We start from the raw sequence: 21098 nt of genomic DNA on the forward strand, positions 1-21098 counted from the left end.
TGACCCCCACGCCCATATCTTGATTTCAGGCACTAGGAATTTGACAGTCAGCATTTTTCAGAGGTTAGAAAACTGACAGAATCGAAAGCAAAAAAGCCCAAAGCGAGCGGTTCCAGCCCTGTTGCTGAGGGAGCGATGGGGTGGGGTGTGAATGAACAGCCACCAAGGTGCTCGCAGGTTCGCATTATCTCACACCACCTTCCCTAGAAAACACATCCCTCGGCAATGTTTACCCTGCAACGATTATTGCTCATACGGACTTACCAACCCACGGTAAAACTTTAAAGTAAGTATTGGGAGATTTTTCTCTTAATCATCCAACCAAAGAAGAAGGTTGAGGACTCAAAGATTTTTAGAATGTGGAGGTGCTGCCCCACTCTGCTTTTTCACTGGAAGATCTTATAATATCTAAGGCTGGGAGAGGCACATTTTTTAATGCTGTCAGCATGCTGCAAAGATGATGTTGCTTTGCTTCCCCCCTCCAACATGGAACTCTGAACTTTGGCTTGTTAATGATCATCCCTTTGAGATAATCTGTTTGTTTAAACCTTGGCAACCCCCAAACCCCTCTCTGCTTTTCTTTGCTCTATTCATTTCTCCTTAAGATCGCAGGAAGGTTGTTGCAGCTGGTATATGACAACACAAACACATCCTCAAAATTTACTTTCCTGTCTCATATATATAAATAACATAATAATATAAATAACACAGGCAACTTCTATAACCTTCCGTACAACCTCTTATTAACCTGCTAGGGAGGGTTATTGTATTAAAACCAAGCAAATCTGTATTTGAGACACCAAGTTCATTGAAGGTCAGTGATTGAAAACCAATGCTAAGCGTTGGGAGAGGTTTAAACAAACACAAACCATTAACTACAATTAGTTCATTTATTGAAAGCCACTGTATTCATGATGCAGACTGTCATTTACAGAAGCCATCAGAAATGCAACATTGATCTTCAACAAAGAAGATCCCTTCCAACCGCCCGCCAGCACTCCCCGCTTCCTAGTGTGACTGGGATGGCCATAAGGCTGGGGGGAAAGGCTAATGCGGCGTAAAGGCTTGATACGGAATCTAACAGCGGTTTTCAGTAGAATATTGAGCTCAAGTGTTAAATATGCAAGTGAGTGTAAACAAGCAGTCTGTTTCTGCACTACCAGAAATTGCCAGAGGTTGCTTAAATATAAACAAGCTTTCAGAAATTAATTTGATAAAACTATTTATTGTTTTTGTTGTGTATTTTGTTATAAGCGCTTCTGTCCTACACAAAGACTGAATGACGTACAATCTTGGCTGCAATCAAAATGCTTATTTAGTGAAAGTGATAAGGTATTCTGGGTAAGCTTGAATGTCATTAAATATGATGAACATGGACGGCTGGTTCACGTTGTCAGTTGAACTATCAAACAGATCTATAGAGTTATGAGCATTTTTTGCTGCTGGAGTAATTGATCCTTTTGTCCCCTGAGCATACTCTCCAACAAGGACTCGAGCCAAGTACATGTACTTCTTCCCATACGCATCTGGTTTAGAATAGACGTCGCTGGCAGAATAGCTGGCGTTAACAGCAAAGTATGTTCCATTTCCAAAGCTTGCAGCTGTGGTCAGAAAAACAAATGGTTGTGAGCATTTCAGTAGCAGCAATCACTTATCTGCCATCTTCAGAGCCTGTGAATCTCTTGACAGTTTTGCTTTTTATTTGCAATAGGGAGATCTAACAAAACAAATAATTTTGAATACAAGGCAGGACTACACAGGTAGCATGGCAGATCAGCCCTAGCCCTATTCAGGAAAACAAGAGTTGTTATGAAATGTACGTTACCGTGCGTTCCAGCATAGCTCCGGTTAAATCCTTGGTTGTTAATTAAGATTAACGACTCCTTACTTGTCCCATGAAACAGAAGCCTCTCATTATTTCTGTTGCCATTCTTGTTATCCATTTCACGCTTTTTTATTTGGTAGGCCTTCCAAAAAAATGGGTTCTGTACCCTTTCAATCTTCAAAATTTGAAAGTAAGACAGGAAGAAAGAAAGAAAGTAGGTAGGTTGCTGTCATGAAAAACATTCGTGTGTCAACAATTCAATCTGCTTCCGCGATTCTCCTCCTAGCTCCAATGCATGGATACCAGATTATGAAATAAGTTAGTCAAATCACTCCAAACTTTGGCATGATGGACAGCAGAACCCAGCCCAAAACATGACTGAAACGCTCCATGGGAGACAACACAGGCCAGTTTCACAGGTTTCTGAGGCACAGATGACATGCCTGCCTGCGAAGCACACACGGCTTAAGTGAGCACATGCTGTGCTCTACTACAGCACAAAACATGTGCTGTCCCTTGGTGCTGAAGAAGTGACTGCTTAAGAGTTGTTCCAAATACTTCAATTGCAACATTAAACTGATGCTGATTAAAGTTAGTGACAGCCATAAAGACTTGTCCAACTTCAGAAACCCCAGTGGAAATTATTTTTCCATTGTTATTAATATTCTTCATCACTTGCTATCGAAGTATTTATGCTCAGAAATGATGACGTGCTTTTACCTTTACAATTTTTAATGACTGACAGGTCTTCAGAAACCTTTCCTGCACATCTCTATATTCTCTTGTTTCTGGTTTTAGTTCCACTAATTTGAGTCGCTGGTTTTGCATATCGTCCCACGTTGCAGGGAGCACTGTTGACTCTTGATCTGCAGAAGAAACATAATCAATCGTATTTCCCCAAATCCTCTGCTTAAAATGAAATATGCCCAGCTACAAACCCTTCTAAAAGCCCTACATCTAGCTTATCACTAGTGCTTACTGGTCTTTGTCAGCCAGGAGCATTCCATGGGTCTTTTACCAGAGGATTAGGGCGTTGTAGTTTCTAGTTTTCCACTGCACTGGAAATTGATGTGCCTAAATTGGTAGTTCCTAGACAAATCTGTTCTTCATAGCTGAAGAGGGATCCTTTGCAACATCTTTTACTGGTAGCTTTCCCTGCAAATCAAGTCTCCAAGGACACGGAGCAAATGCAGATTTACCGAGTAGTTAATTCTCATCAACTAGGAGACTAGGAGCAAAGCATCTGAACAACGAAGGTTTTTAATTAAAAAGTTCGAGAATATACTCTCCATCTCAAAAGCAGAAGTCTTCCCTTTCTTCCCTTCTCTCATTTCATGCGAGGCCTAGTATCTAGCTGCATTGTCAGACAGTAACACTGACTGATGCATATGCTACAGACATCCAGTATTGTAGGTTCCCTCAATTAGAAGTGACATTATTTGGTAAGAGAACAAAAAATAAAAATCTGAAAATATGTGCAGGAGGCATTACTTAAGGCACTGGGAGCTGCACAGTTACTTAAACCCATCTACTTTCACTTTCAGGTGTTAAGTAGACAAAAAAAAAAAGTTGTTCCCATAAGATACAAAACGTGCCCCTGTAAAACTGAGTCACAGCAGGACAAAGAAAAATAATACGCTGGGCAAAGTCCTGTATGGATAAATAAGAAAAACGTAGCTCCTTATATTGTAAAGGACCAGAAGTAAACGGAGGAGGGTACATTTCAGGAACAGAAATGAGCTGAGACCTAGCATGACAACTGATACAAACATCTAATTATTGTTAGTAAGTCTGTTAAGAACCTCAGAATGCACTACCTACATTTAAAAACAAAATTAAATAACTGAAGGATTCTTTTATTTTCGTTTCCCAATTCAGTTCTTTTCTACATTCTCCAGAAATGGACCTGCACAAAGCTCCTAACGCTATTTTGCACATTCTTACCATTTCTTACTCTTACAAGGCTGGATGTAACCTGGTTTTAACGTGGGAAGGTCAGTCTGTCAAGACGCTTTTACCTACCTTCAGATTTATCAACACGTATAATGGCTGTACAGTTTCCTTGGTCATCCACAGCATACTTAGCTTCTATATTCACTGTGTATTTTTTCTCACCAATGATGACTGAAATATCTTTCTGCTTTCCCATGAAAGCATTTTCCAAGTGCATATTCGTGAGACTGTCAAAGGCCACATAGGAATCATTTTCAAAATATTTCCACTCAATTAAGTTTCGTAAAAGTTCTGCCCTGATCTCTTCCTGTTTAGCAGCTTTTACCCTGTGGATCATTTTTTGAACAGTTGAATAAGCAATCCAGACATCTTTCTCAACACCTGAAATTCGAATAGAGGTACTATTCAAACGAAGAGCAATTTTTAATTTCTTTTGTAGGTCACGCAATTCCTCACTCTCCGCTTCACCGAAATGAGAGATAGACTCATCCATGATTTCTGTTTGAAACTGTTCCTTTAAAATTGCACTTTTCAACCAGTTTTCAGCTTCTTCCACTTTCTTTTTGTTTTCACCACAAATCTGCACAACAGCCTCCTCAATTTTCTTTTCCAAAATGGCTTTGGTTTTTTCCTTTGGCGAACATTTCTCAGAGCTCCAGAGTGCTACATTGAAATACACAAATGTTGTAATTAATATTAACCATTATCAGCTGGTACTAAACAGATTGATCTATAACCTGTATTTAAGTGACATCTACTTACACATGAACTTGGAAACCAATGATTTGGCTTTTGTTTTAGTACGACTTTCTCTTTTCTGCATGCTTGTATGGAACACACTTAGCAGATGTGGCTGAAAGATGACAACTTTAATGGTTTTCACAGATGGAGCAGAGTTACTTTTTGCAAAGTCAGTTACTGCATCTATCATGTCGTCAGCTACTACAGCTGGATCACGGCCTGCCTCACCTGAAACAAGTTATAAACATTTTGCCTTTAAAAAGCGTTAATAACTGTTACAAATGGTTAAAACATCTTTAAAAGAACAGCTATGAACATACCCACAATCACTTGGATCATAAGCCGGTCAGAAATAACTTCAGGCTAGCAATTAGGAAAGGTTTCTATTTATCAGGAAAAGGAGGTTCGAGAGCACCTTTCCAGCAAGGGAAGAATGGAAGTTTACTTCTGTTGACATGGTGACTGATCAGGTTATGATGTAGATGATATGGCTTGGTTACCTAATAGGCCACAGTCCTGACACTCAATGGCCCAGTAGCCAACTCTTTCCTCAAAAAGCAAGTCCAGTTTTATTCATGCAAGAGGTCCCTGCATGCATGGGGCCCACTTCTGGACTCTCTGACTCTAGGGATTTCTACTGAACTAACTGCAAATAGCAAGAGAAGAAAAAGGGACAGTCTGGCCTTTTTGACAGGTTCACATTCCATCCATATCAACCCCATTTGTGCGGCTGCTAGCCAGAACCGCGTCATCTACTGATTTCAGCAATGTAAAGTAGCTCCCTGGATATTCTCCGATGAGCTGCCCACACCTATCAAGCTGCTATGACAAATATTTATGGTTCTCTGGGAAGTATAGACATACCTTTGAATTCCTGTTAGCAAGGAAGTGTCAGCTCTTGAGCACTCATACTCTTTACATACTAGCTGACTGCAAGGACCGAAGCTTTCTAGGCCTTCATAAGCTTCTAAGAACAGTTTTAAAGTCTGCAGTTTCTGAATATATTTTTACCAAAGAATAACCCCTCCAGATAAATCAAACTCATCGTTTGAACCCCGAGATCTGCAGAATTGCATGCACTGAACTAATTTCAAAAGGGAGACACAGACCTGTTCCAATTGCTGGGAAGGTGACAGAGGTGTACTGCTGTAATTCACACTCCTGAAGCACTTTGGAGACTATCATCTTGATATCATCTTGGGCAACAAAATGAATTATTTTTTTGCATGGCAGGTTTCCTGCTTGGGTGGTGATATAGCTCTCGTTAGGCTGTGAGGCTGAAATGTAAGTAGGAGAACGTAATCAATCAACAATTATCCACAATATAGATGTGTACTAATCCTCATTAGGAGATAAGAAATGATGACAAATATGCCCCAGGATAAGCTTCAAGTCTCCTTCCACAAACTGTGCAACCTCCTCTCTCTATTTTCACTTTCCAGTCACAAGGATTCATTTTATGTTTGTAAAGTATTTGCCTCGTTTGGCAAATAAATTTTGTGTGTGCCTTTATTTGTCAAGTTTGCTCTGCAGACTTGGAGAACTTCATGCAGACTAGTACTACACACTGTCTTCACGCACACACGAGCATGCCATCTACCCTCAGGCTGCCAAGCCTGAATTACCCTCTCGGCCTGCGCAACAGAGGTTTACCTCTTTTCTCCTCCACATAATTCTTTTTCTTTGGTTGGTCTTCCAAGCTGACCTCCACACCAGCGTCTTTCCCACTTCCCTTATTTTATGGGGTTTTAAACCACATACTCGTCCATCCTTACTCCCCATTCATTATATTTGCTGTTCACTAGCTGAATTTAGTATACAAATCAATGCCTTTTCTGAGGCAGGAACCCAGCTTCACTAGTTTTCCCTCTTGGTCACACAGAGGATGTGGTAGTGGGTTGCTAGCTAAGCCAACAGCAAACGTTTTCTCATTCAGAAACAACAAAAGGAGTTGCAGGTAGACAGTTGCTTCCAGTGAGGTATGGCTTCTCTATTAACATTTCTGCCAACATCATCCCTTGCTCGTGGCTCTGTTCAATGTAGACTCGATTTGTTTTTGTCATGGAAAGCTTTATTGGAATAAGAGGATGCAATAATGAATAGATTTAGTTCTTTACATATGCTTAGAAGCCCTCTCTTCTTGAAGATTTTTCTTTTCCTTCCCTCATTAGATGTTTTACAAATACCACATTAACTGATTAAAAACTAGCTGATGTAACACAGTGCATAATACAGATGGATGTACAGTAGGCACTGAGAAAGTATTCCAACAGATTTCCTGCCATGCATGAACACCTCCAGAAAGGAGGTCAGAAACCTTGTACCATACCTAGTTGAGCACATTCATCTTCAACTGCTTTTCCAGCACCGTTCAGAACTGCTCTAGAGACACCTTAAATGAGAAGAGGCATACGAATCCACTGTTATTACTGCTAATACCGTTAAAGTCCCATCTGAGGCAGAACTGCATACCACATAATATCTAAAATACCTCAATCCTGATAACAGTAAAGGCTATAATTGAAAAGCACCGTTGCCTAATTTTAGGCTTATGCTTTTCGATTCAAAGTGATGTCTAAAGTACTAATAAGTTTCACTGAGGTCAAAACCACACTGAGGTTTGTCTTCTCCTTTAGTCCGAGAGATGTTCTATAAAAAGATTCTACAAAAAAATTGAAATTATTAGTTTCCTTTTCTGCAAGTCTTAAACATGCCATCCTGTAACACAGATTAACAAGAAAAAGAAAGTTTCAGACATTTCCTAATTGAGCTTTTGCACCTTAAGAAGCAAAACAGAAACCACAGTGTGAAACAAAAGGGTTTGAAACACTGAAAAGAATACTTCCTATTCTTCTTATCCAGCTCTTCCAACCACACATACTGTTTTCACACATAATACCACATAAAATACCTGTTTTGAGGTTGAAGGTTTGGTTTGTTATGTTTACAATGACATCTCCCACTTCCTTGGTAATATCGCCTTCCTCCACCCGGAACACGACGGAGCCAATCGTCATTTCATGTACATTCTGTGCTGGGCTTGAAGAGGCACCAGAGGAAGCTGCAGGAAAGAAATACAGACCCTGAGCAGAAGGGAGCAATGAGGTAAGAGATAAGGGACTTGCTCACGGGTGCAACGCGTACAGAGACCACAGCGTGCCTCCAGACTCAGCCAGCAAAGAGGACTCCTGCCACCTTAACTGAAAATCATTCCTTCTCACAGGAGTCTCTGACCAACCTTCATCTATTCCCATCACTGCTATTCATGCTGAGATGGCAGAAAAAACTTCTTTTGCTGCACACCTGGTATACGGACACTACTTTGCGACATTTTACTATATAAGCCTTTGTGAAACTCCAAGGTAAGAGAGCAGCGAACTTCCCAAGTGACACTCCCTTGCTGCTCTGTCTCACAGAGTTTTCAGGCAGGTTCTCTACTGCACGACAGGAACTTTCTACCTATGCGTTATTTGTAAAAACTTGATGAAGTTTTCACCATATAACTCATTTTCTACACTCTGCAGTTCCATTAGGCTGGATAACACCAAAGCTATTTCAGTTTGGTTTTGCTATTCATCTGAACATGTAAAAGATTTAAGAGTATTCCAAAGAGGTCACTTTAAGACATATAACCAGGAACTCACCTGCCTTCCCAGGACATAGGAAGACACAGACCTGTTCACGATCTGATCAAGTACTGCAGCAATAAAAGAAAAAGCCCTACTTCTGCCCTTGGCACATGATAGCTTCTGCTGTCCTGATTTGCAGGGGCACTATCCAGACAATCAACCACAGGTCCCTTTTTTTTCTTAGCATCTCCAACGCTGTTTCAGACATTGCAGACACTCAGCTTGAAAATACAATATGCTGCCTTTACAGCAGCCACTTCGACTGTTACTTCGACTTTGGGAATGACATGCTCATCAAACAAATATCTAAACATCCATAACGAATGCATTGCCTGGAATATTTAAAAGAATAAAAAAAAAAAAAAATCCACTAGGCACACAACTCCTGTGAAACAAGCTTACCTGTGCCTTGGCTAGCCTTATTTGAAGAAGTCTTCTGCACTTTAATATCTACAGTATTTCCACATCTGTTCTTAAGTTCATCTGAAAATTCCTAGAGAAGGAAATTACAGTCAACCCCCGTAGACGTCTTCAGATTACACAGTAGAAATAAAGGCTTAGAAATTAAAGTTAAAAAACATATAGAAAGAGCTTAACGCAAATTACTTCATACCATCTGCCATAATGGTGATGGCAAGTCTGACACGCTGCTACTCTCAGAAAGCAAGGTCGTTCAGTGTGAGCAACAGACAGAACTGATAAATATCAGACAGAATTGATAAATAACTAAGTCAAAGCCCTAGTTACCATTCCAGAGGGATGCATTAACAGATGGCACCCTTACACAGAGCGGGTAGTTTACATTCTAACTCAAGTCTTGCAGCTAATGCCACCCTTCTCTACGTACAATAGCTCAGGCTTTAGCGCAGCAGCCTTCAAGTTTAGCCTTTCAAAACGTATTACCTACTGCACAAAATAACAGAAGTCACCAGAGGCAGAAACACTTATTTGGACATTAATTCACAGTATGACTGCTCTCTTTTGAGAGACTCATGTGTGAAATGAGTAACTTGAGCACAGATATAGAAAATTTGTGCTAACGTGACACTGAAGAAAGGGGGATGTGGAGTAGTGATAGGTTTCTATGGGAGAAGTTTACCAGCACAGCAATCCTAGCATAATTATTCTTCCTAAAAAGACACTAGCACTCCATTGAAAGCACTCCTTTTTCCAAGAGTGAAGGCATCCATGCAGGAGTTGCAGCAAATTTATCTGTAGGCAAGTCCTATGTACTGAAGAATTAGGTGAGTTGATGAGGTAAAGAGTAATTACACTTTCAGCTGTAATTATTGCCAGCGAACAGAGAAGGACAGGAAGGTACCAGGGCTGTTCAGGACAGACAGGTGACCAAGAGGGGTAGAACCAAAAAGAGAACTTTCAGTACAGATAAGTAGCAAACTACTTCATTAGTATAAGAACAAGCACCCTGCAGATTCTTTAGAGATCACCAGATAGCCAAGTATCATGAGACAGACCCAAATAAACCAGTATATAGTAGAGACAGAAAAACATGGTAACTCACCTGAATATTAGCTGTGTCTTTTGGATGCAACAGAAAGTGAACTTCCTCAAGAGAATTTACTCCATTTTTGCTACTGAATTCAAACACTTTGTCAAACAGTAATTTAGCAACAACAGACCTTGGGAATCCCAAATTCCCTGTCCCAATTGCTGGGAAAGTAATTGACTTTAAAGATAGCTCCTCAGCAATCTGCAGGCATTTTGTGATGATGTCGCCCAAGACCTGTAAAGCACAATTATTTTTTCGATTACTGAAAGTAATTTTTTCCAGTATGCCCAACATAGCACTTTCCCTTTTAGCTATCTCTTGGTATTAAAATACAATAATTGCATACATGACATAGAATATATTAGTCAACAAGGGATTAGCCACACCGCTAAAAAAGAACAGCCCAAACTCTTTCATCTCCTATGAAACTGTCCCTCATTTCAAAGGGGAAGTTACATTCAACCCACTATAAAGCCCAGCCAAATTAGAGTTCAGGCAAATAAAAACCCTTATACCTTTTGAGATGCGTGTGTCTGGGACCACGCAGGCACGACAGCGTGAAGCACAACACTGCAACCTAGATTGTAACTTTTTGTTTTCAACACAGATCCTTCCTCAGGTGTTTTCGCTAGGCCTTCTTCTTTTAAGCCCGTCTGAAGCATTGGCCCTGCCTTGGTTAGCAAAGCTTTAGAGAGTGGCCCTTTATCAAGCTGGAGATCTTTGGCAACGCTGATGACAACAATGTCTGTCTGAAAAACACGCAAGCAAAAACTTTAGCTTTTAAGTATCAAGTCTTTTAAGTATCAAGTTTAAATTTCGCTCTGATTAATCAAATACAGCCTGCCTGCTGATTTACAAAGTAAATGTTCGGGAGAGCAATCTGAGAGTGAACAAAATTTTGGAATAAACCAGAAAAGTTATGCTCAGTTCTAATACCATGAGCCTGCCCGTGGCAACATAAAAGCTGAGTTAACAGTGAAATTAATTTCAAGCCGACAGGAGAAAGTTAAAACTCTGCATTCCTGGTCTACTCATTCTACCTCCATTTGAAAAATGTTTATGAAGTTTGTTCTCTAAGAGAAGCTCACAGACCAAAAATCTGTGTTCACTGAGGTACGGAAGATCTTCCATACATGACTTGAGAAAAAGGAGAAGCTGAAAACAAACAAGACTGGAAGAAAGCTATGGAGAAAGAAGTGAGAAAGGCAGTAAGTTATAAGGGAGAGAAATACAAAGGGCTATGAACGTTGTGTCAAGCGTTCAGCTCCTCAGGAAGGACCTCTATACATATTTTAACGTATATTCTGCCCTGACCAACTGGAGGAGCTGTGGGAGGCATCCACTCCTGAAAGGATTTGCTGGCCGCTATGGAAAGGGTTCTGAAAGGAGTTGCTTCCAGTATCGGTGATCCCAGGAAAGCAGCTATCAGCCAGCTAACAGCAATTCAATACTGGAGGCAACTGGAAATCGATTAGTGAAGGTGGTTCTCCACAGGAAATGCAATAGCGACTGCACGTTGCGTGCATCATCAAGTGCATAATGGGTAATAGTTCCCCAGTCCAATATCCTACAGAGGCAGGGAGAACCAGACTGGCTGCGGGCGCAGGGCTCAGACCCGCACGTCTGTGCTGCCTCAGGATCACAGTGAATATAGAAGCAGCCCAGCCACTCTCACACAGCAGGGTACTCGTGTTAACCGACTCTGAGCACCCTCTTTTGCTTTTGTGCTAGTACCACACTCTTATAATTAGGATTTCTGGGAAGGTCAATGCTGCATGCACGTGGTTCCTACCCAGCAAGATAGGGTCGGGGGCGGGGGGGGAGGGGGTCGGAGCCCAGAACCATTCCTGCTGACCCCAGTTGCTTCTGCTAAATTGTAATGCACTGTGCACCACAGGGATCTGTGTGCCTCTCTGTCAGTAGATGACAAAATACAGTGCTGCACAGCCATCTGCAGCTATCACGGAAGACAGTCATCTCATAGCAATTCTTATTATCAGCAGCGATAGCCAATTTCGTAACATATCAAACACGTTACATTGCTAATTACAGATGATGGTCTAACGTTGATTGGTTTTTGGTTTTGCAAACAAAAAAACCCCCACTTGATATCTTAAAAGCAGATAATTTAAAACACTTACTGTAGCATCTTCAATGCTTCCTTTTTTCAGCACGATGTCAAGACCTTCCTCAGTTGTTACCAATGGGAACTTCTTGCTATTCTGAGTAATTTTGCTTTTCTTAGGCTGATGAACTGTACTGGTCTGATGCAGTGACCTGAAGGAAGGTGAAGAATCTGAAAACACTTCTCCCAGTGCCTTGATGAAAGCCTGAACGTTATTCTGTGCAATATCCACGAGATGAACCTCCTTCAAGCTGCTGTCCCCCATGGATTCTTCCAAGGTCTCCTTAATGGAGGACACAATTGAGTATGTACACAGTTCCAGTGGGAAGCCAAAAATCCCTCCACTTATAGCAGGTAGAGCTATGGAACAATGATTAAAAGTTTCAGCTAGTTGCAGACTTTTCTTCACTGTCTTTCTTAACAAGTACACGCACTTTTCTGCTTCATCCTTCCTCCACCTGGGCCCGACAGCATGAATGACATTCTTGCAGGGGAGCTTCCCAGCACCCGTGATGACCGCGCACCCAGGCTGCAAACTCCCGTTCTTCCTCACCAGCTCGTCGCACTCCTGTTGTAGCTCTGGACCAGCCGCTTTTAACAGTGCCTCAGCAAGGCCACCGCTGTGTTTTAACTCTTCATTAGATGCATTTACCATAACGTCAACAGGATGAGTGCTCAAGTCAGCTTTATAAACCGCTATTACAATTCCACCTATAGTCACTTGCTTATAGGGCTTGTCTATATTACTGTGTTCTTGCTGTTCTTCTGACTGCTCTTCCAGCCTGACTAGACACTTAAAGTCCTGTTTCACAGTGGCGGCAAAAAAGTGTTCTCGTTCTTCGAAATATGACTTGGCTCCTGGCTCGCTAATTACCACACGCTTATAATGCAGGCCAGACAGAATTTGCTCAACTAAGGTGACTCCCTTCAGCACTTCACTTCTCGGCCCACTCAAGGATATAACTCTACGTTTATGCTGTGTGCTAAAGTCAACTTTCACACCTTTATTCTGTAAGTCACCCCAAACATTGGTCTTCTCTTTCTCAAAGAACATTATGACCGCCACGGGCTTTCCTCCGATGACTTTTTGTACTTGCGTGTTTTCCTCTACAAAGTTAAAAAGTTCCTCAAAGGCTTTTGCTACTGCTTCAGAGCAGCCAGCCACGATGACCTGACTCTCTGCCCGAGTGACTCTTACAGCTTCATTAGAGCAGTTTCGCTTGGTGAGCATACTCCATTCCTCCTTCTGGAGGACTGACTCATCCTCCAAAGTAATGATTTTGTACTCCAGTTCCTTCTTTATTTCTTCTTCTGCTTTTAGGAGATCTTCAGGAGTGCTCCCTTTCAAGATGATAGCTTCTGTGCCAAGCTCATAAAAGGCACTAATTTGTTTTGACATAAACAGGCTCTGTGACAGGGTTTCATTATCAATATGCTCTAAAAACTGGAAAATATAAGGGTGGATATTCACTGTTTTCTTTGCCATTTTGCGTATATTATCTAATATTTCCCCTTTTACTTTATAAACTTCCTCAGGCACTCCACATAGGTTAATTACCTTCTGCAAATGATCATAAGTTATCTGCAGGGCTGGGAACTCCGTACGAATTTTTTCTTCAAGACCACTACTCTGCACAATTGCATATTCCCCTGGACTCATTACCACTATTTGTTCAGTTCTTTGCTTTTCTCTTTCAATTTCTCTGGTGGCCTTTTCTATCAGAAACTTCAGTTCTTGTTCAACATTCTTCACAACTTCTTTTTCACCTACTAGAACAAGTAAATCCTTGGAAATACATGGGATTATCAGAACTTCATCATGGGTAAAGCTGTTTCTAATGGCTTCCCACACCTCTGAGCTTACTTGACATTTGATTGCTTTGTACTTCGATATGCTATGTGAAAACGCTGTGGAAGCATTTTTATTCCATGTCTTGATCAATTGAGATACTAATCTCTTCTGGTCAGATAAAATAGCTGAAGGACACAAAGTAACTTTTGGGTCTGTGCAGCGGGGTTCAGGCCACGTTAGCTCACAATTACACTTCGCCATTTCACAACTTATTGCCTCAGTTAGCCTATTATTTCTCTGCAAGTAATACCAGATACACGGATCCAGAGGCACTGTAATTGGATCTGGCTTCTTTATTTGTGGCCCCTCCTTTCCATATAGAGCCGTTCCCAGTGAGATGTAGTAAGGATAGACAGAGATCGGTGTTTTGTTGAGTGAATGCTGCTTTGCCAAGATATTGATTACATCTAAAATGAACAAACAAAACCCCAAACAATTAATGCTAGCACTTAAAGACAAAGATCGGGGGGGGTGGGTGGGGGGGGGTGTTTAATTTGTTTTCTACATAATAATCTTTGTTATGTCTAAGAATAGTTTTACATTAATTTTCCCCCCTTCCCAGAGAGAAACAATTTCAAATTATTCAATAGTTACTGGTTTTAAATGCCAAAAATCTAAGTTAGAGAGAGACAGTTACGAACCAACACTGTCCACCTCCAGGAGGAGGTATGCACAGCACTGTCTCTGCCCCCACTTCTGTTATATGCTGTACTTGAAGTGCCCAACTCAGTAGCTGTCTGGGCTGTTACACAGCAGTATCAAATCACACCTCCTCCATTTCCCCCAAAAAGAGCATCTATTTTCTTCAGCTTCCCTTCAGCTCTGCCCTTCACCGCAATGCCTCCAGCTTCCTCCTTGTCCTCCACCTTTCACAGATGCTCGTGTTTCTGTCACTGGCTGGACAAGCCACATCACCTGTTCTCCGGCCAAAAAGCTGTCCAAGAAATTGTCCTCAGATGAGCCAGACAGCACACATTGCCACGGGGCAGCTGGTGGCGAAGGCGGTGGGGAAGAAGCCTCCTGCACTACGTGGGGCTGCGCTTTCGCTATTGAACTCAAACTCTAACTTGAATTCTATAATGATCAAGGCCTGGGTGAAATAAACTGTGCATAAAAAGGAAAAAATTCTATGCCTCATTCCCAGCTGGTCCAAAACAAACTTGCACTCCAGTCAGCAGAGAGCTGTTGACAAAGCACCAGATCTGCTCTTTTACGAGGGCAATGCAGGCATTTCTCTAGAAAACCCATGCTTTGATCTTTAAGTGAAAGGATCTCAAAGAAATAAGGGGTTTGCATTTCTGCATTACCTTTATGGTCACTGAATGTAACGATAGCTGCATCTTCATCAGGCAGCTGCTGAACATCCACCACTTGCGCATCTCCGTTCTTCTTATTTTCAAAGTAGACGGTGATATAGTCACTGGATGTGTTAGGTGGTATATTTTCAGCCCTAATGCTTTTTGTTACCTCAAGGCACCGCGCAGTAATATTTTGTTGCTTTGCTCTGTGGTTTTGATTAAGCTTTTTAGCAAATTCCCCTGTAGCTAAAAAGAGAAGGGAGAAGAAAAAAAGAAGGGGGGGGAAAAAAAAAAAAATCAAACTAGTAGCTCGCTTTTCTGCTATGGTGTTAGCAGCCTATTGCTGTGTGCATTGACCAAAAGCACTGAATTACAAAGCATCTCTGAACTCGGAGGTGCCCGCAAAGCTACTTCTTTCCACATGTTCAGTATCTGTCACCTAGAATTCACCACATGGTTGATCACAATTATTGACTACAACTACCGTAGCCAGAATTTGTCACTGATTTTCCTACTGAGTAGCACTGGGTCTCTTTAACCCCAAAAGAAAATAAGATCAGGTTCATCTTTGGGCTATGGCTTTATACAAAACTAATTAGACATAAGTCAACAGTTCAAATGTGGATTCTTTCAGTTTTATGATAAACACATTCTATTTTTGGCTACCTCCCCCCATTATCATCACAGTAAAAGACGGTCAAGTCACTTTTATGTCTGTCAGGCAAACACACAACGAAGTTTTTGAGGTATCTACTAATTTCCTAAAGGCTACACCAAAAATTTGGGACTGGACCACGACATGAGGCGCAAATAATTTCCGACTTCTAAAGCAGAAAACCCTACGCCTTCTCAGAGACTAAACACTTGTTTGGTTTAGTTATATCATGGACAAATCCCTTCACAACTGTAGGATTTCTGAGCAACTTCATTCTTGTGTATTACCGGTAATACAACTATGCCCACGATGCTGATTCAAAGTGGCACATAACTTGTTTTCACCACGTTCTTCCTTCTAAAGATGTTTAGAATTTTTCCACACAGAAGACAGAATTCTCTCTTCTTTCCTGTCCTACCTCCTCACCCAGAACCAAGCACATATAAAATCACCTTGTCCCTAAAAGGACTCAAGCGCAGCAGCACTCGAAGAATCCTGGGACCAGTTCACCGCTGTCAGCTTAATTCAGTTCTGGAAACGCGGTGCTGTGATCTCTACAACATCAGCTATGGCATTGGCTTACACGGTTTCTAAATCTGGTCTTATCATGTCACTGACTGTTGCTCATGTCCTGGGATGGCATTTGTTAATAATATCAACCGTAAATCTTGGCAGGAACCAGAAAGTCCCCCCAGCCTCTCACTGGTGAGAAGTAGGAGCAGACATTTCTCCATCACCCAGAAGATGCCTTTGTCATCAATCACTAATGAGGCAGAAGAGAAAGTGTATGGTATCAAACACACTAAAAAACAAAAAAATAAACCAGTGGGCGCACAGTAGCTTAACAGCTAGTTGGTACTGCAGCGTCAAGCAAACCATACGGTGTTAATTCCATGCTTCACATAGCTGCCACTCTGCATACGGACAGCTGGACTTGCCTCAGCATCCCAGCGTCCATCCAGCTCAGTGTCCTGTCTCCAGCAATGGCCGCAGCAGTTATCTAGAGAACAGCTGTAAGAAGATGCTCCTTCCCTAATGCTCTCCCAGCCTTCAGTCTATTACAGTAGATTTCCCAAGCCTGATGCTTGCTATTTAATAACCTTAAAAAGCTCTGTTCCACGTACTTGTTCAATTTTCCCTCAAATCCGTATGAACTTTCTCCATATGTAACACCTTTTGGCAAGGAGAGCCTTTATCATCGATCTGTTCTAAGACTGAGTACATCCTTTTGCTGCTTGTATAAAGTTATAGTGTGTTTTTAGTCCTGCCTGTTCTGTTTACTATCCAAATCAGAGCTAGCCCTCTTCTGACTTACACTGGCCTCTATACTTTACAGATATAAGGTATGTCATTAACTTTAGCAGAGTAAATCCTCGTTTAAAATGATGCAATATCAGATGAGACCTTAAACCTATGACAGAAAACATTCATTTCCTGCTTAGTCTCCCTCACGCACACAAGTAGCTAATAAAAAAAGAGATCCACAACTCTGACACCTTCTTACCAATATTTCCAGTAAAAGTAACTACAGCAGCATGTATTTCAGGTATCATTTCCACACTGAAGTCACCGTCATCCTCTGACAAGCCACTGATGTTCTCCACCAGCATAATTATCATGCAGTCTTTTACTGTCTCCTGCACATTTTCAAGCACAACTATGGTGGAAGGCAGGGATCCTTGAGAGTCCTCCGCTTGCCATGGCTTCACGAACAGATCAATTTTCTTCACAGAGTGATGCTTCCTTTGCAAAACTTCTTGGGCATCTAGTTCCACAGGAAAACAAAGAAAGATGTAATCTCTCCTTCCCCTCCTGCCACAGCAGAGCAACATGTTAAATTACACTCTACTTTAAAAATCTGGCCAGCCATAGTTTCTCGTAGCACAGAAGAAACGGAAATAAGGCAAAACTACATCAAAAGTTAGAGTCAGGATATAAAAGCTACTCTATGATCTACATGTCCCCAGTCTCCCCAAAGGAAAAAAAAAAAAAAGTTATTTTGAGGTAAGTGCTACCTCCTTTCTACTGCTCTCAAGTGAAAGAAACTGTTCTCCAGATTAGTAACACCTAATAAACAGCAAATAAAGAAAGGGTTTTCCATCCTGTTTATCTTGTGTATTTAACAAATATTTAACTATTAACTATTTAACTATATTTGACTGTTAAATATTTAAATGTATTTAACTACTTCTCCTGTATAAACAGCTTCCTCTTTTTGCATACATCCTTCACACGCTAACAAGTAGCCAACAGCACTTGAGTGTAGAGGAAAACATAGGAAAAGTACAGATAAATTGAGGCTACTTTAAAATCATTTTCTCCACAGAGGTGAGCATTCACCTCTCCGTCTTACAAATACATAATATTTATTACCTCTTTTCCTCCCAGTCTCCAAAACCCTGGCAACTGAAATTAACATGAAAGAAAATACAACAAAATAATATTTACTCATGATCTGCAGTTAATACTGTACTACGCTTCATCCAGTCTCCTGAACTAGAATTAAAGCTTACTTATTCTGCAGTGCTCCCGACATCATTTCCCCGGCACTATTCTCTGTGAGCCTCGATCAAGCATTTGGGACAGGTCTAGAGAACCACTTCTTTCCCTGTGCGTTATTATAAACACTGTCAGAAACCCACCCTGGAGAGACAGGCACATTTGCTCCTTTTACATCCTGTCACTCTTTGGGAATAATACGCCATTTCTGCTGAAGCAACGCCCACAAACAGATCCGGCACCAGCAAAGGCCTAGTTTTAAAAGGGAGCTTTAGTAATATAACACCTGTATGATACGACCATACCTTCCTCATCCTGAAAGGTGATGATTATTTCCTGATCCTTTTTGATGCAGGACTCGATGGGTCCCCCGCCGGACTTCTTTTTATTTTCAAAGTACATTTCCACAATCTCCTCTTCTATTTCCTCCCCAGAGGCAGTGGTTACTATGATAGATTTCCTAGCGGTTGCTTTTTCTGCTTCCAATTTCTCACGTGATTCTGTAATGAAAGATCACACCCTAACGCCTTAAGCAAAAGTTAAGAAAAAAACCAAGCTTATTATCTTCCAAGCTTTCATACCGCTTTTTGTTCAGATCACAGATAAGATCAGGGAAAAGAACAGGCAAATAAACAGTAATCCAGGTAGGGTTGTTTTTTTTTTTTCCACAACAGCCTTTAAATCCCAAACAAGCCAAGCATATCACTAGCGTGAGCTGTCATATCAACAGGTGAGGAGAAAAGGCCTCCATTCATCACCAGGCAAGGACAGCAGAAGTAACGGCTATGAAAGCTTCTTCACAAACCCACGATGAGGGGAATCGTCACTCTTCCGTCTATGCACTCTCTCCATTTACAGTTCCAGCCGTTGCTGTGGGTCACCGTGGGCCTACACGTGCTGGCTGCCCCAGGAGCCGAGGTGTACCTGGGGTACACGGCTACTGATGTTCTACCACAGGTCACCCTGGCAGGGCTGGTGGTAGCTGGGAAGGCCCGGGAAGGGACAGCCTCACCCGGAACAAAGGCCAGCATCCCCTGCATGCTCTCCCTAAGGGACTGACCTGTCTGAGGCACCAGTCAAGTGGGGAGTTTCCTAAAGAGACTCATACAAAGAAATGTATTTATTTTAGCCTGAGATCATGATTTCTACACCACATTAGCCAAACACCACAAGCCACCCAGGTGACCAGGGCACTATTGCAGCATAAAGGTCAAATGAAAACCAGTGAAGCAAGAATACGCTGCTCTGTGCTTGATAAGCAGCACGCTTACCTGTCTTTTCCTGCTGAGCGCACACAGAAGCCTCCTTATTCTGGCAGGTGGGAAGAGATACCTGGGGTTCGTTAACTAGAAATAAATGATAATGCTTTCTCAGTTACCGCGCACTTCAAGAAGAAAGAGGTCACACTCTTGTAGACCCAGGACCTAACACAGCTTGAATTTAGTTTTATTTGACACTGCCAGAACCACAGACTTCCATATACTCCTTTTTTCAACCCGTATGCTGAATGTGGTTACAAAAACATCCTTTAACCTCAAAAAAGCCTCAGGCATAATGTCCAAAACCAAACACAGTCATGCTGCGTGAGCTGCTGTGACCAGGTCCTCCCACGCGTTACAGCACTATCCTCGCACAAAAACCGTGCCGTCGAGCGAGAGGTCTGTCGAGGACACCCCTCCTCTGGAGGGAAGCGTCTTTAGAAACCAGGCACCTCCGTAAAAGCGTCTGTTGTGATGTATTCTGACTCTGCACGACCTCTCTACCTGCTAGTTTAAAACAATAAGGAATATGGCTAAATTGGAAATCAAAGGATAACAGTAATAGCTGTCAGACTGCTTTTCCTGCCTGCGCCCTCAGCCTTCACCTGCGTGCCGCCCGCAGCGGCGCAAATAGGTAGCGGGCGCGTGGAGATGGACGTGCTATGTGTGATTAGCAAAATCTGGCCCGCGGGGAGAACCCGTGCGACGTCAGCTGGAACCGCCACAAAATCTGCACGGAAAGTTGGTTCGTTCAGTTTTTACACGTGCTTTGCAGTTTACTTAAGGGCCGTGCTTCATGCATTAAGTGAATTTTGTGGCTTAAAAGATGAAGGAGAGGGCTGGAGGGGGAAGGAAAAAGAAAGGGCACAGCTGAAGCACCCGACGCGCCGGCGGCTTGGTGACCGGTCTCCGCCGCCTCCCCGCGGCGCCCCGCTGCTCCCGCCGGCCTCCCCGGGCAGCGCCGAGCTGCGGGGTGGGCCAGGCCCGGAGCCCCGGCCCCGCAGGGCTGAGGCCGGCGTTGAAGCCCCGCACCGCGCCTCACGCAGACCCTACCTGGCTCCTGCGCCCCGCCGGCCCGGGCCGCCTCCTGGAAGGGCAACGAGAGGGCAGCGGTTACCCACGGCCCCGCTCCCCACCGCTCCCCGCCCGGCGCCGCCCGCCTCACCTGCGCCGGGTCGCCGTCCGCGGGCAGCTCGGTGACCAGCAGCGACAGCCGCCCTCTGGGCCCCCAGTCGAGCTCATGGCCCCGCCGGTCGAGCACCCGCCGCCTCACTGCCAACACGACAGGCACCGGTCAGGGGACGGCGGCGGCGGCCGCCCCCCCCCCAGAACGCGGGCCCAGCGGCCAATACCGCCCCCCCTCCCGCCCGCCCCGGCCGCTCACCCTCGGGCTGGGCGAAGCAGACGAGGAGGCTCCCGCTGCCGGTGCCGGGGGCGGCCCGCAGCTCGCACTCGCCGCCGCCCGAGCGCTTCTGGCTCTGGAAGTAGCAGAGCAGCTTCTTCCTCAGGGCGGGCGGCGGCTCGGCGGCGCCCCAGTCGCCGCGCACCAGCAGCGGGAAGGCGGCCGGCCGCTGCCCCGCCATGGCCGCCTCGACGTCTCCCCCCCGCCGCCGCTTTCGGTTTCATTTCTCCAGCGAAGAAAACCGCGGCCCCAGGCTCCGCCCTGCGCCGGGGCCGGGCGGGACCGGCCGAGCCGGAGGCCCCGCTCCCCCGCCGCGTCCCCTCAGCGGGACGCGGCCTCCCGGGTGCGGG

At 43.4% G+C, this 21098-nt stretch overlaps 1 protein-coding gene across 2 annotated transcripts; it reads right to left on the reverse strand.

Moving 5' to 3' along the window:
- Nucleotides 1-876: 876 nt before the first annotated feature.
- Nucleotides 877-20972, reverse strand: LOC104018732 (protein mono-ADP-ribosyltransferase PARP14). 2 transcript variants are annotated; one of them, XM_087732612.1, is made up of 19 exons: nucleotides 20731-20972; nucleotides 20512-20618; nucleotides 20400-20433; nucleotides 19359-19433; nucleotides 18393-18587; nucleotides 17093-17353; nucleotides 14943-15179; nucleotides 11800-14042; nucleotides 10174-10407; nucleotides 9671-9892; nucleotides 8551-8641; nucleotides 7431-7580; nucleotides 6849-6911; nucleotides 5629-5796; nucleotides 4541-4747; nucleotides 3848-4441; nucleotides 2546-2691; nucleotides 1826-2000; nucleotides 877-1601 (listed from the first exon to the last, which is right to left on the reverse strand). In XM_087732612.1, exons 1-19 carry the CDS (start codon nucleotides 20927-20929, stop codon nucleotides 1312-1314), a joined length of 5691 nt encoding a protein of 1896 aa, XP_087588738.1. In that variant the 5' UTR covers nucleotides 20930-20972; the 3' UTR covers nucleotides 877-1311. The 2 variants fall into 2 exon arrangements, with proteins under 2 accessions (XP_087588738.1, XP_087588739.1); XM_087732613.1 differs by lacking the exon at nucleotides 6849-6911.
- Between the last annotated feature and the right edge of the window lie 126 nt (nucleotides 20973-21098).

Source organism: Nipponia nippon, unplaced genomic scaffold, assembly GCF_047370975.1.
Source record: "Nipponia nippon isolate SJK-2023a ecotype South Korea unplaced genomic scaffold, ASM4737097v1 scaffold_5, whole genome shotgun sequence".
Lineage (NCBI taxonomy): Eukaryota > Metazoa > Chordata > Aves > Pelecaniformes > Threskiornithidae > Nipponia > Nipponia nippon.

Coding starts and splice junctions, on each gene's coding strand:
- LOC104018732 (XM_087732612.1), bottom strand. CDS start 20,929: ATGGCGGGGCAGCGGCCGGCCGCCTTCCCGCTGCTGGTGCGCGGCGAC. Junction 14,043..14,942: donor TACATTCAGTGACCATAAAG/GTAATGCAGAAA, acceptor TGTTCATTTTAG/ATGTAATCAATATCTTGGCA. Junction 2,692..3,847: donor ACGTGTTGATAAATCTGAAG/GTAGGTAAAAGC, acceptor TTTCTTCTGCAG/ATCAAGAGTCAACAGTGCTC.